General features: G+C 36.7%; 6 protein-coding genes across 6 annotated transcripts, besides 1 other annotated feature; 2 read left to right on the top strand and 4 right to left on the bottom strand.

The window, feature by feature from the left end:
- Nucleotides 1-242: 242 nt before the first annotated feature.
- On the bottom strand, nt 243-1,191 carry BEWA_010810 (hypothetical protein; the record flags this gene model as incomplete). Its single annotated transcript, XM_004831273.1, has 5 exons — nt 243-377; nt 413-451; nt 487-617; nt 653-858; nt 890-1,191. The coding sequence occupies 5 exons, from the start codon at nt 1,189-1,191 to the stop codon at nt 243-245; spliced, it is 813 nt and encodes a 270-aa protein (XP_004831330.1).
- Nucleotides 1,192-1,302: 111 nt separating this feature from the next.
- On the bottom strand, nt 1,303-3,468 carry BEWA_010800 (hypothetical protein; the record flags this gene model as incomplete). Its single annotated transcript, XM_004831272.1, has 1 exon — nt 1,303-3,468. One exon carries the CDS (start codon nt 3,466-3,468, stop codon nt 1,303-1,305), a length of 2,166 nt encoding a protein of 721 aa, XP_004831329.1.
- A 131-nt stretch (nt 3,469-3,599) lies between these two features.
- Nucleotides 3,600-3,657: a sequence feature (AT_rich).
- Nucleotides 3,658-3,840: 183 nt separating this feature from the next.
- Nucleotides 3,841-5,511, top strand: BEWA_010790 (DEAD box ATP-dependent RNA helicase family member protein; the record flags this gene model as incomplete). The annotated part of the gene is made up of 5 exons (XM_004831271.1): nt 3,841-4,090; nt 4,149-4,630; nt 4,665-4,925; nt 4,960-5,298; nt 5,338-5,511. 5 exons carry the CDS (start codon nt 3,841-3,843, stop codon nt 5,509-5,511), a joined length of 1,506 nt encoding a protein of 501 aa, XP_004831328.1.
- A 305-nt stretch (nt 5,512-5,816) lies between these two features.
- Nucleotides 5,817-10,379, bottom strand: BEWA_010780 (ABC transporter, ATP-binding protein domain-containing protein; the record flags this gene model as incomplete). The annotated part of the gene is made up of 1 exon (XM_004831270.1): nt 5,817-10,379. One exon carries the CDS (start codon nt 10,377-10,379, stop codon nt 5,817-5,819), a length of 4,563 nt encoding a protein of 1,520 aa, XP_004831327.1.
- Nucleotides 10,380-12,420: 2,041 nt separating this feature from the next.
- Nucleotides 12,421-12,897, top strand: BEWA_010770 (hypothetical protein; the record flags this gene model as incomplete). The annotated part of the gene is made up of 1 exon (XM_004831269.1): nt 12,421-12,897. One exon carries the CDS (start codon nt 12,421-12,423, stop codon nt 12,895-12,897), a length of 477 nt encoding a protein of 158 aa, XP_004831326.1.
- A 377-nt stretch (nt 12,898-13,274) lies between these two features.
- On the bottom strand, nt 13,275-14,543 carry BEWA_010760 (protein kinase domain-containing protein; the record flags this gene model as incomplete). The annotated part of the gene is made up of 7 exons (XM_004831268.1): nt 13,275-13,448; nt 13,482-13,737; nt 13,774-13,876; nt 13,912-14,102; nt 14,136-14,227; nt 14,262-14,371; nt 14,405-14,543. 7 exons carry the CDS (start codon nt 14,541-14,543, stop codon nt 13,275-13,277), a joined length of 1,065 nt encoding a protein of 354 aa, XP_004831325.1.
- Nucleotides 14,544-15,372: the final 829 nt, after the last annotated feature.

The raw sequence follows: 15,372 nt of genomic DNA, 5'->3' as shown, positions 1-15,372 counted from the left end.
ACCCGCAAACCATGCATATAATTCTATATTTACCATGGTCATCCTTTTCAGAGCAGTAGACTATAGAAGGATTTTATGGCCATGAAAATAAACCTGAAAAACAGCATGGGCACAAAAATGCGATTTCTATTGCCTTATAGTGGCAATAACATATTCCCGTGTTGATAAATTCAAACGGAAGTTGAGTTGAGAGCATCCCACTGATCCCTTGTGAAGGCAATAACCAAAACTATACAGATATTTCAAAAGTAATTTGTTACCGTTAGAAGTTGGAAGATGGCTTGGCCTAGATTCACCACTTCTGTCTCCGATTGAAACACGTTTGAAAGTAAGAGATACTTTGCATTTGTTATTGCACCAAGTTGTTCCAATATCCCCTTAAAAATAAAATAGTTGGTTGGCATAAACTTACGGAAGGATTGCCGAGTGAACAGACATTTAATGTTATCCTCTGCATAGATGTTAATAATGGGAGAATAAAGATACCAAGTTTGATGCTGAAAATGCGATGTTCATCAATCCAATGTATTGCGATTTGTAATTTTCCGCATTCGAAACATCAATGATTATGATCTTTTTCCCAGTGCCGATATTACAATGTTCGATTCGGTTTAAATCTGAAAACAAAATATTCCAAAGAAAGTTTACGAACATAGTAAGCCCATTGAGATCGCAGAGGTCAATTGTGCATCTTTATAGGGGTTGTCCAAGCCAAATTCTATAAAATTGACAATTTCATTCCATATGCGCTTCGTGACTGTTTCTACCAGAGAATCTTGCACATCTTCTCCATCATAACAAGAAGGAAGCCAATCACTAAAAAGCACACCTTCATAGAGAATTTTGCTAAAATAAGAGCTATAATTTGTATGGAAGAGGACTTTCATACCATCCGCAATTGTGAGTGCCAATAATACAGCATCTGTTATTAATAGACATATAAGCATAGGATTTCAAGAATCCAATAATGATGTTGTACATATCTTGGAGATACAATCTGTTGTTTTCGTTGTGTTTGATAGGGGATACTCCATATGCCCATGCCGAGGGAGTAAGATCGAGTATAATTACCATAGAATCCTCAGAATTAGATAGGTTATTATAAATATTTGAGCCATCTGAATTCCCCGTACGTAATTTGTAGGTCGCAGATACGTGCGTATGCTGAGCACCAGACGCTGGCTGAGTCATATTAAATAATAAACCTAATAAGTAAGCAACAAAACTAATATACACATATAAAATAATACATTATACTTAAAATGACATTGCAGGGCATGTTGTGCAATAAAAGCAGGGTGATTAGGCACCAGTTAGTGAAAGTAAGGTTTGATGGTATTTTGAGTCCCTTTTATGAATATGAAGATCCTCATCTGTGTCAAACGTTCTAATACAAACAAAACAGATGTTAAGGGTCTTAAGCTTAGGCTCTTGAATCGTGTCGTCTTTCGGATTAGTATCCTTGGATATTTTGTGAACAATTTTTGATGATTCTTCATCAGAATTATCTTCAAGATCCATATCACATTCACCATCAGACACTGAACCCTTGGTAAAAGTTTCACCAAAGTTCAAAATGTTCCTTTTAGTTTTTATACAATCCTTTTTTTTCTCTATTACAGAGGATATTTGCTGTGTGTTTTCCTTTGACACCTGTGCGACTTTCATGGCAGCTTCTATTACACCGGAAATATTACTAGGAACCCCAATTTTTTGTGTGCTACCAATATTCTTTTCTACGGGCCCAGGAACTGGGCTCGTAATATCCTCGTTATTTACAATTCTTAGGGAACTAGATTGATCATCCCAAATATAGTAATTGCCTGTGAGTGACATGTAATAGCCACTGGCAGCATCATAGTATAGGCTAAGCTTGTGATCAAAAAAATAGTCTGTGCTTGGATCGTATACAAAAGATGCTGTATCGGGTTTTCCAGTGGATACCCATATGCTGTCAGAGACCCAGGTACTGAAATAATTCGACGTCGTAGATGGAGCATCACTGGAATTTACAACTACTTCAAGAGTTTTAATATCAGTAGTCTTTATTTTGAACGAATGATGTTCCTTGTGATTCGATATTTTTGTGTAATTTTCAGATATCAAAGTAGTTCCTAGAGCTAATGTGTCAAACTCATAGTAAATCCTAGTTGAAGTGAACTTTATCTTCTTAAATAATTCCTCTGCAACATGCTTTTCCCTCGCCCTAACTGTGTCCATGCGGTGGTAAGAATCACCTAATTTTATGAGATCGGATTTCTTTTCCCCTCTATTTGCTATATATTTCTCCACAGGGGAAGATGAAAGAAAGTTTAAGAAAATAAACCCCCGTTTAGTTTGAGAGTTTGGATCAGCAACATATATACATTTGTGCAACTGTTGCGGAGAATCTGGAATTATTTCTATAATCCGTAAAATAAGTTCCGCCGGATTAGAATTGCCAGGAACATTTTTTAAAACAATCCAATGAGAAATGTCTGATATATTTGATTGGAGCATTTGAGCCTGATTTATTGCAGCAATCCCGGTGGCAATGTTCTGACTTTCTAGCACAGAATCAGGTGGTCTAGGGATTCCGCAACTTAAACATGAGATTCTCCGGGCAAAGTTTAAAAATCTACATGATGGACAGTTCCAGTCGGATTGCAATTTTCTCTTTTGAAGGAGAGATGCAATTTCATTCAGATCCGGAACCGAACTATCATTCGCCAAAGCCACTGATTTAGAATAACCAGAAATAGACGTATCAAATTCTACATAATATTCCTTATCACATATTCTGAGCATTCTAGACTTCACTGATTCCATAAATCTTGTAGCGGCGCTAGATGATGGAAAAGTAACCAACGCAATCTTTTCGAATCCAAAGGTGTAAGAGTATTCGTTCAGTATTTGTGGTGTATGTGTTGAGTTATCCGAACCAAAATACACACCAGATATTGTGCTATTTGGCAGTTTTTTTAAATTAACCAAATTTGGGAGGGAAAAACCATTTCGTATTGCCAAATCAGATATGGCATTCTCCACATTTTCCTCCGTTATATCTGGATCTAAAGTTCTAACAATTATAGTAGAATACTTGTCATTTTCGTTTGAAGAGGGATTTTCGTCTGTATCGTAGGATATATGTTTCTCATGGTCTCTACGTCTAGAATAACCAGATCTATCAACAGTTTTGCCTTCCTGCAAATAATAATTATACTTAAATTTAGAATATTTAGAGTTGTGTGGATGATCGGACGGTCTTTCGTATTCCTTAGTTCCATATCTTCTATTTGAAGATTCTGGACTAGAAGTATCTTCCATATTTGCGTCGGATTCATGGCTATATTTATCTTTAACTCGTCGATAATTATCACTGTTATATTTTCTCTCTTCATTGTATCGGCCACTTCCGTATCTTTTGTACGAATCACTCGGATGATCTCTACCATAGTAATCCCTTTTGTATCTTTTATAGTCACTCATCTTCTTTTTTTAGCATTTCAGTTTTATATGTTTGAGAAAGCATCAAGTATCTTTGGATATGGGTAAAACAGCCTATGTTATGAGAAACACTGGGTATAGTGATTTTGAAATGTGAGCATATTTCCGCTTCCATATATTATATATTTTAAAGATATTAAACCAGATATGTATATTTTATAATATAAAAATGAATACTGAAGTGGAATCAAAATTTTTAATCCCGTCCCCTGGCATAAAGCTAGACTGAGATTGTGAGGTCATAATCCTCAAGCCCAGGATTTATATTAGTTTCTTGTAACTGTAAATGCAGCCAGATTTGTATGAAAAGAATTAGTTGTATACTATATCTGTTATCTTTGTGGTTCTTTCACTATGCCGCCGGCCATAGAAGGCGAAAGCCATTTGTCAGCTAATAACACGAGTATAGAAGAAAATATGGAGTTATCGCATAAAAAAAATGGTTTAGAATACTTTACAAACGTGTTTTTTAGAGATTTAGAACTTTCGGAACCTATATTAAAGGCACTGAATGAACAGGAATTTGTGAAAACAACGGAAATTCAAGCTAAATGCATTCCACCTTTACTAAAAGGGAAAGATGTTCTTGGAAAAGCAAAAACAGGTAAGATTTAGGATTCATTTATGCATTTTGTTTTTATATACTGTCATCTCCCATATAGGATCCGGTAAAACCTTGGCCTTCTTGATACCTTTGGCGGAAATTTTATTCCAAGTAAAATTTATGCCAAGGAATGGTACCGGTGGTATTATCATTTCACCAACAAGAGAACTCAGCCTGCAAATATACGAAGTGGCTAAAGATATATGCAAATATCTTCCACAAACACTCGGTCTCGTTATGGGCGGTGCCAATAGGAAGCAAGAAGCCGAAAAACTTGTTAGGGGTGTAAATATTCTAATTGCAACCCCCGGACGTTTATTAGACCATATGCAAAATACCAAGGGATTTGTATTTAAGAATCTCCTGCTGTTTATAATAGATGAAGCTGATAGGATATTAGAAATCGGTTTTGAAGAAGAGTTAAATCAAATTATAAAGTTGCTTCCAGAAAAAAGGCAAACTTGCTTATTCTCTGCCACGCATGGTTCTAATGTAGAAGATTTAGCGCGTCTGTCCCTTAAATCGCCAATATTTTTAGAGGTATTCAAAATATGATTGCAATAATACCTTATAGGCGTCAATAAGTGATGTAGCAACGGTTGTAGGCTTGGAACAGGGATATGTCGTTTGCGAGCCTGAAAACCGATTTTTGCTACTGTTTACTTTTCTGAAAAAGAATATGGACAAAAAGGTCATGGTTTTCTTCAGCAGTTGTAATTCAGTCAAATTTCATGATGAGTTACTCAATTATATTGATATACCTGCTAAATCTATACATGGCAAGAAAAAACAATCTGCTAGAATGGCCACGTATTACTCTTTTTGTAAAGCAACGGTTTGTGTAAATCTTATATATAAACGATTTTTAGAGTGGTCATCTCCTTTGTACCGATGTTGCTGCAAGGGGACTGGATATACCGAAGGTCGACTGGATAGTCCAATATGATCCACCAGATGATCCTAGGGATTATATCCATCGTGTGGGAAGAACAGCTAGAGGTGTTGACGGGAAGGGGAAAGCTATAATGTTCCTTATGCCTGAAGAAGTCGGATTTTTGCAATACTTAAAATCAATGAAGGTTTCTCTAAGCAAATATGACTTTACTTTGAAGAAAATAGTAAATGTGCAACTACAACTGGAAAAACTAATCGAAAAAAATTTTTATTTGAATCGTTCATCCAGAGACGCATATAGATCATACCTTCATGTTAGTTCAATGTTTTGATGATATATAAACCAACTTTAGGCGTATATGTCACATAGTCTGAAAGACATATTTAATGTGCAATCCTTGGATCTAAAGAGAATCGCCAAAGCATTTGGATTTTCGGTTCCACCTAAGGTGGATTTAAATGCTAAAATTTCCAATAGAGGAAAAAAACGTTTACTGAAAACTCAGCATTTGTTGAAAAGCAGATAAAAACACTTGAATTGATAGAATCCACCTACTTGATATCTACAATTATCAGCATCAATTTATTTGATATTCGTGCGGACTAAAATTTTGACTTTCTTTTTGGTGAAATGAAGAGATACCATAGGACGTCTATGCAAAGAATAATGTACTGCCCACAGAAAACAAGTGTTTCATTGCAAGATACCATTCCTACCTGTAAGTGATATACAAAGTTGGAATTAGAGCGTATAAATTGATAATATGCAATTTAAATCTTATCTTGTGGTATATCCGATATTGAATGGCATTAAAATAAAATATTTACTGCATTAAACATGTGTGGTAATGAAATCCTCTATGGTCTTTGATAGAGAGTAGCTGTCGACAACTTCTTCAGTCTTGTAGGTCCTAATAAGGGAGCCGTCATTAAAGGCCCAGACTGAAGTGCAGAAACGCAAGATACTTGCATCGTGAGCTGCGATAAATGTTGTACAGTGTTGGAAGTGCGCCCTTAGAATTTCATAAATCGGGACACCCTCCTTTGTTACTCCAAGTTCATCCTCTGGAGGCTCATCAACCAGGATAACCTTGAAGAATTCTCTGTAGAGCACTAGTCTTGCTACTGATAGTGTACGTAATTGTGAGTTTGACAGTGCTGATCCATAGTCAATGTTCACATTATCTGCAGAAGAGGCATCATGTGGCTTTAAAGTAGGTCCATAGTACACTCTCTTGTAATACCTTGGCATATCCTTGTGATAATGGTCAGGTATGATGATGGCGTCAAGGCCCTTGCCACCTGGGAGATTCATTACAAACTTGAGTAAACCACAAATTTCCAAGGCTGCTTCAATATCAACATCTTCAAATAACATTCTTGGATCAATGAATCTGCGAACAGTCCACCCCCTGAATACGAAGGGCAGTTGAGGTAGTACTCCAATAATCTGCCTAGTCACATTCTTTGGCATATCATTCAAATCACAGCCGTCCAAGAGGACAGAACCATCTCTATTCTCCGCCAGATTCTGGAGCACTGACAATAGGGTAGACTTTCCTGCACCAGTTCTTCCAATAACTCCGACAATATCAGAAATATTAGCCGAACATGTAACATTCTTGAGAATGACATGCTTCTCCTTAGACTTGCCAGACGTCACATGTACACTGACATCTCTTAGCTGTATTCTGACTTGACCTGGAACTGCATACTTGGAGATGTCAAATATATTAACCTGGTGCTTAAAGAAGAGCATCTTGAGACTAGTACATCTAGCAGCTCTTCTCTCAGCATACTCGTTATGACGTCTTCTACGAAGGGAGTCCTTGATATCCTCATCTGCTATCTTATCATCTCTACTTGATGCAGAACGATCTACAATAAAATCCGTCTGGTGAATGTTCCTCTTTTTGTCAAACTTGATCTTGGTGCTTGGAGGGACGAAATTCTCAAACCTCCTGATTGGCATAGTATACATCTCTAACATGTGGTAAATAGTTAACATACTTGAAAATTTAGAGTTGACAGCAAGAAATATTGAGTATGCCGTGGCATAGTAACCAACTTGTACTCCTGTACCAGATATCCTGGACTTAACCAAAGGAAATACGAGGATAAAGAAAGCCAATGGTGAGAGTAGACACCTAAAAGAAATGGAGCTCCAAAAAACTGATGATTTTGCCATATAGTTTGATCTTATATTATAATCGGCCTGTTCAACCATGGTATGCATCAATTCCCACTCCTTCTTGAAACTACGATATATTGGTGAACCATATATGGCTGATTCAATGGTCGAATCAATGAGATAAAACGACTCCAAACGTGCAAAATATACATTTCTACATGATTTAGTGTAGTAATATACAACATACTTCAAAACCACAAGGCAAAGTAAAACAATAAGTGGAGTAGCCCATGGTATTATGAACAGAAGCGTGAAAAGATGAACAATGGACTCAATAGCCAAGAGGAGAATATATTGAAGAATATAACCCAAACCATTATCAATAAAAACAATATCCATATATAAGAATGTCAAAATACTGCCAATGGATTTTTTAATCTTCAATATGGCTGAGCTACTTGTAAATATGGAATTAACAGAATACTCATGTATTCTCCTTGATACATTAAATGAAGCAATAGTCATTGTTATAATACGAAGTAATGCGCCAATCATAATTGATGTTGAAAGAACAACGATCCATCTAAGAGCTCTGGATGCATAGTCCTTGATATCCTCTGGTGAAATTACTGTTTCTTTGTGCTTATTTGTATAATCAATAATGGAATCAGAGACTTTTGAAACAATAATAAACTTTGTATTATCCAGTGTTGAGAATAAAATGGTGAATAAAACAAAGAAGAATATAGGCCAACCTGCTGCACGGATATACACCAGATATGGCTTGAAGTTCTTATTCTTACCACATTTAAAATTGATCCTATCATATAACATTTGAACAGTGGGAGAGTCGGAGTATCTAGATTTTGTTGACCTTCTTCGTCCATCACGAGTATAGTCATCAGAACTGCATCTGCTAAGAATATCACGTGATACAGATGAAAGCTTCACTCTATCGAAAGAAGGTTTTGGAGGCTCAATATGACCAACTTCGTGCTCTATTAGGGATTTAAGTTTGTTGCTCTGCACAAGACCCTTGTTCTCCAGAAAATATATTGGAGCATCCGGGAATGACTCCGATGACTCAGCTGATACACAAGCATCCAAAATACGCTTGGATATCGTTAGAACTGTGGCAACATCACCACCAGAGAGTAGACCTCTTCCCTTTTCAAACAAGTTCTTGAAGATTGTCTTCGCCACGAATGGATCCAAGCTAGTGAAGCAGTCATCTATTACCACAAGGAAGGAATGTCCAGATTCACTCTCCCTATTAGTCTTGCTAAAGATGAGGTAAGCGTAGATGGCACGAGCAAGTCCAACTCTCATTCTCTGACCTCCACTGAGGGAATAACCATGTTCAGAAATCTTACGCATGTCACCTCTTTCCCAAGTGGATATATCATGTTCAAGTTCAACTGCTTTTATGACTGTATTGTAGATATCCTCATAAAATCTGTGACCAAAGGTAATGTTAGCCCTGATGGTACCCTTTTGTAGCCAGACATCCTGAGAGGCATAAAATATTGGCATGTTAGTAGAGAGAGGCAATACAGCCATTGATCCTTCAACAAGAGTCATGTCACCAAGGATAGCCTTGACAAAGTTGGTCTTGCCAGAACCTTGAGCACCAGTAATAATGGCAAGGTCACCAGTGTTGAGGACAAAGTCAAGGTTCCTAAGACAAGTAGTACCCGTGTTGTCTAGGAGATCCTTCCTGCTATTGACCCACGCAAAGGAGGCCTTCTTGAACATTACAACCAGACCCTTGGGCAGTGTCTTATCCTCATCAGGTAGTGTCTCTGGCAGAGTAGTCTTCCCAGTAAACTTGTTATCAGGAATGTAAAAGTTTGGTGAACAAGTTCTGAAGAATAATTCAAGTCTTCTTGATGCGTTAAGACTAAACATTAACATTCTTAGCCTTATTGGAATCATGTATAGTGGGCCAATGCTTTTCATAATAACGAAGACCGAGGCGAGTAGTCCAGAAGGATCAACGGCCTTGAGGTCAGCTGCTTCTCTAAGTTCTCTGACGAAGTCCCTGACCAGAGCAATAAGATATATACACACTATACTTGTAAATATTACCTTATTAACAAATGAAAGAAACAAACGAACAAACATAAATACCAGTTCATCGTTTCTGGCTTCTGTAATAGCATTGTGGCCAATATCATCAAGTCCCATCCTTTCAATCAAGTATAGCCCAGACATAACCTCCTCAGATTTAGCGATCTTATTATCTCTAATTCCAAAGTAGTACTTCATGAGTAAACCATTTATAATTTCTACCATGATCATAGATGCTACTAAGGAGAAGGATACCATCAAAATAGTCCTTGCTTGCATGTTAAACTGGCTGCCAACGAATATGATACCATACGTAAAAGCTGTAAAAAAATCAATGAATCCAGCAATGCATTCGATTAAAAATGGAAGATAGTGAGGATCGTTAAGAATAAGAGCATACAGTTTTGGATTAACTTCATTATTCTTATAACGTCTAGCTGGGCATAGTAATAGGTCGCTGGAACAGGGTGAATCTCCGGAGCAACTGTGTATAATTCTATTACAAGCAGCTTCCTTGGATTGGAAGTTTCCAAACTGGCTCCTTCTATAACAGAATCCATGTTGGAATACTGTAATGCGAATTGAAGAATCAATAATGGTTTCCAATCTGTGCAGATAATAATTGGTGTGGTCCATACAGATTTCCTTGGATAATTCAATAGAAACAGTAGAAAATGCAAGGGATAGAAACGTCACAAATTTAAAATCTTCCTCTGATAAAAATCTAAGCAACTTGTGCAGGAAAATAGCAACACTCATACCAATAGCATTAACCACTACTACACACCCTAGAATAACAAGCAGCCTCTTCCAAAAGGTCAAAATTAGAGCCCTTAACAAAATGTATCTTACAGGTTTCTTGGCTTTCTTCTTCTCATATTCACTTAAAGATTCATATACTTCCAGGCTTGCGATACCATCACTAATGTGCTTAGAAAGAATGGGCTGCCATATAAGAATCTGGTCAGCCAAGGGGAGAGGGTGAAGCATATAAGGATCTAGATACCTCTTTGACGTTTCCTTAACCCACCTGTACATCCATAGCATAAACACGAAATTAAAGATTCCCTTGTCATCAAAGTATCTGAACTTCTTTCCATCTGGAGCAAGAGTCTTTTTCCTTGCCAGCTCCACCTCACTCTCCCAAAACTGTTGATCATCTTCCAAGTCATTTGATTTGTTATTATTGATCATGTCCAAATGTTATATTATAGATGTGAAACGTTTCACAAGTGCCAATACACCAAGAAGGCGTAGTAAGGGTTACAGAACGAAGTATCGCCGCAACATTCTGATAGGCACTATGATAACATGTAATTAGTAACTTAAGCATTTAATCAACAACTTATACCTACTATAGGCTCATACTTCATGTTCTAATGAACTATTGAAGCCCCTACAATCATCCTCAGCTGTACGTCCCGGTCGTTCGGATTATTCTGAGAAATATCCCTAGATCTGCCATTTCATCCACAATAATTTAAAGATTCTCCTAAATCCTCTATTATACTAATACATTGCCTAAAACTTTCTCATTTCGTTCGTATAAAATGTTTTGATATTATATCCTTTTAAATACCGTTTGTACATCACTTTAAAACAAACAATACAATGTTTATATGATACTAAACTATGACAAGTCTGTGCTGGCCAGGTATCCCTTCTTAGTAAGAGTTGATAACAATAACCTCTACTATAATCGTGCTTTTACACTGTTCGGAAAACATACAGGTGTTTTGCTTCCCTCAGAGATTACAGCTACGATTTTGCTTACCTGTACTTTACATTATTGAGTTGTGGGTCCATACATATGTTGTTATTTACATAATCTATGTGTATTGAGTTATCGACAATTTAATCCAGGTAGTAACTCAATATACAATTTTTGACTTCTCCACAGGTGATAGTTGTTCAATAGAAGTCTCACCAGAGAATAAGGGGATATATATTGTTGGTTAGCAATCAAACTATTAGTACGAAATTATCTTTGAATTCGTAGCTGCAATCAACAATTATAATATATAGCCCTTTAATCTCAACCTATGAAGTACTCATTTTATGTATCTTATTTAAAGAATCAGGACTTGAAGTTCTAGTAGCAATATGATCACTCCTTAGTTCCGGTTAAAGTTCACGATATAGAATCAACAACGGCTAAAACATTCAGTTTTAGAACTAGTCTATCTATATTCGTTCTACTCAAGTAATGCTGTTGCCTATAACATATCTGGATTTCAATTTGTTACGTAGAATGGATGTTTCATGATAATGTAGCTAGTTTTATTCACCCAGGTCAAATATGGATTTATGAACAGTGGAACTTATAATTTGTAAGATGTATTTCATATCAGAGAGTCTACCTTACTTATATAGAATACAGCCATGGTTTGACTTAATTTCTCTCTTTGAAGATGAATATTTTGTACCATTTTCAGTGAGTCACAGTCGTAGATGTAATATTACCTACAAAGCGTTTTAGCAATTATCCCATTAATGAACTCAATAGAAAACATTTGAACGATAGAATGTTTAGTACGTAAAGGGTATCTTTACTATCACATTTTATTTCTCTAGATAGCAGTTATTCAAAGATGACAAATTGGATCCCAATGAGATGCTTTTTGCGATTCGCCTCGTTTTAAGGGAATATATTTATATTGTATACTCCATAGGAGGTAATTCCTTGCTCATATATTCTGTTATAATTGTTTATTGGCATGTACGTCTATATTGGACTAAATACGATAAATTTCGATTTATCACTCAATTTATAGATCGCGTTTGTTTACATTCCCATTTTTAGTTATGAAACACATATTGGTGTATATCTACTTTTCAATACGCAACTTTTTTGCAGCGATATAACCTCCCAGTTTAATGTAGAAATTTATCTTATCTATCCTCGTTTATGTAATTATTTTAACCCAATTACAACTGAATGGAGACAACCTGATTGACAGAAAGGAATCTGCACTCTGGCTAACACATGGAAACATCTCAGCCCGAGACGAAGCAGCCTACTGCGCTCTCCAAGACAGAAACATCTTCATGGGAAACTATGATAAATGCAAACATTGCAAAGGAACAACAGCTACTGTAGACCACCTGGTCACATGCTGTGAACATAAATTAGCCTTTGATTACACCAGACGACATAACGAAGTACTGAAATGTGTATCTCTCCACCTGTGCCGCATGTTCAATCTAACAAGGAGAGAACATTAAAGGATATGTGATGCAGGAGACAGTTACTGACGGTACAAATGAACTTAGGATCGATACTGCTGTAAAGATGGACGCCAGGATAACGAACAATAGACCCGATATCCAACTCTACGACAGGAGAAATAAAAGGATATTTATAGTCGAAGTCGGAATCACGTGTCCAACTAAGGTTTCAGATACGGAATCTTATAAGCAAAGGAAATACGATGTCCTTGCAAAAGAATTATGCTGCATCCATAATATGCCAGCATGCACCGTTCCAATAGTATATTCTTGGGATGGCATAGTTACAAAATACCACGCGAAGCACCTAGAGAAAATAGCTTTGCCCACAAAAATCAGAGCCTACATGCAGACTAGAGTACTACGTACCACCTTTGATTCGGTAACTCACGATCGAAGAAGAGGAGTTGAAGAAAGAGCTCCAGAAGAAAAGCTGGAAGACATCCTCGAAAGGTTCCTCGGAAACCTCTTGCATGCGAATTAGTCTGATGAGTTACTCCATAAATCGATAGAATCAGTGCTTCTAGAAGGTCTGAAGGCCCCAAAACCTACGGAAAATCCGTAGGAGTCAAGAAGGGCAGGAACTAGTAACACAACACCTACACCCAGGGCAGATTAATTAGTAGCCCATTATAGGACTTATGATAGATGATACAGTTTTACAGCAAAAATCTTGTAATATTAGTACAGATAAGTGTTTAACGAGTAAAATATAATAAAACTACATTATATGCCACTTATAAAGCTACAATTTTGTTAATGTACATTTTTAGGTGCTAATAACTAAGGTAATATCATTAATCAATCTATGCGCTTCCTGTAGGCACGCTAAAAAGTACGATTGATGATATTATGCTTAAACTAACGGAATATAACTCCAGAGCAAAGTTGCACATCGATAAGATATGTTTTGTATCTAATCTTATAGAGTTGTATGACAAAATTGAATATTTCCTTTTCTGAATGTTTGCACAATAGTCTATAGCCCGGTAGAAACCTCCAAATATAATTATTTTCCTTCAAATATTGGCAAACCTAATGATGTGATTTTTGATCATAGTAACATACTTGATACATGCAACTATCCTCGGGTTTTACTCCAATGATCCCCAGATTCCACCTTGGGGGAGCCTTGTTCAGAGTGAATGTATTTGATATCGAACTTTCTACAGCAATATTGTGAGGATTGAAAGGATCCATTGTGAAGTGTTGATCCAGCGATTCCGTGGTTTCTATCGTGATAATCGATTTTTTGGCATTTTCTATTTCCTTCTTCTCTAATAAGTTTGGACTGACAATGTACCATTTTAGCCAAGGGTGTGACCTAAATATTTTTTTAATGAACTATGGATAAAATAACATCAATTCTTCCATAGTTATTCGAGTTTGTGGATTAGCATCTAGCATTCGTAAGAGTAGCCATTTAGCATCTTTTGTTATATGCCCAGGTATATAGAATTTTCCTTTGAATAGTTTATGAGAATTGAGCAAAACATACCCAGTTTTATTTTTCCAAATAGCACGGGCATTTCGTCATCATCAAACGGTAGGGCTCCACATAGGAGAACGTATAATATGATTCCACATGACCATATGTCCACCTCTGGACCAGAATATGGTTTGCCGCAGATTACTTCTGGTGAGGCATAATTTGGCGAGCCGCAAGGAGTTTTTAGGCATTCACCATCTCTAAATATTTTATATGATTTTAATGTATCATACCTCATGAAATTTGATAGCCCAAAATCTCCTAGTTTTATATTCATACATTTATCTAGCAGAATGTTTTCTGGTTTTAAGTCGCGATGGCACAGCTGTATATATATGCAAGTTTGTGGAATAAACAACCATTCTCCGATGACAAAAATCTACAGCCGATAGAATTTGTCTAAACAACCTAATAGCCTCTACTTCGCGAAGACGAGACTTTTGGGATACATATTCAAAGAGTTCTCCGCCTATTGAGATATATTTCCAGATAAATGACTAACCGTCCACATATTCCATTATTATGAAAAGAGTATCAGGCGTATCAATCAATTCATATAGTTGGATAATATTTGGATGGTATAGACCAGAAATTGCGGTAATCTCCCTGGATAACTTTCCCATTATTCCCATTGTGGACATCTTTGTCTTATTTATGATTTTAATGGCAACTTTCTTCCCAGAGCTTTTATGTATCCCTACTGTATTGGCGTATTGTTTATAATGGAACTTGGCCTACGTTTGACTTTTCCGAAGGAGCCTACACCTAGTGTAGTTCCGATACTGTAACCCCTTAGAGAGCTTCCGGCCGTCATTGTAGAGGAGAATTTAGTGCGATAAACAGCATTGGTATTTTACAATTTCTCATAAATATACAAAATCTACAGGGGTATATAAGCACCTAAACTATACTAGTTCAAAAAGAGAGGTGTAGGTGGGGGCGGTTGAGCTAGATTCATAGATGTGTAAATCAATTTTTTGAAAATTGCATTATGATATATAACAAATATTATATTTTTGTATTTCGAAGATGTTTACACCCATTTAGCTTTGTTCGTCCGGAAATTTTTACTTTTGGCAATCGTTTCGTATCCAGCGGCATCCAAAGGGGGGGTGTACATCAAAACTTTGAAAACATAGATGCAAACAATTTTAACAAGGAGTGGCGTAACATAACCAAGGGATCTCCAAAAACTGGAGATCTTCGAGGTCCACGTGGACGGGGAAGGTTCTTTCCTAGTTACAAGGAGGATCCAGGCAGTTTTATCACCAACATCCTCATCATTATCGTTACAGCATACTCGATATTTACACTAACACCAGGTGAGTTTTCAGTTACATTTAGATAAATGATATCAAGGCGAGTCAATGAAGGTTAGAAGACAGAGGAAGTTGAGACAGATTCTCCTGGAAAAGGCAGAGTTGACTGAAGCAGAATTAGCATTTATTGAGAATTACGATTTAGGAAGAT

This window comes from Theileria equi, chromosome 3 (assembly GCF_000342415.1).
Source record: "Theileria equi strain WA chromosome 3, complete sequence".
NCBI lineage: Eukaryota > Apicomplexa > Aconoidasida > Piroplasmida > Theileriidae > Theileria > Theileria equi.
The sequence above is the reverse complement of the archived record's forward strand: the minus strand, read 5'-3'. Positions and strand labels throughout refer to the sequence as shown.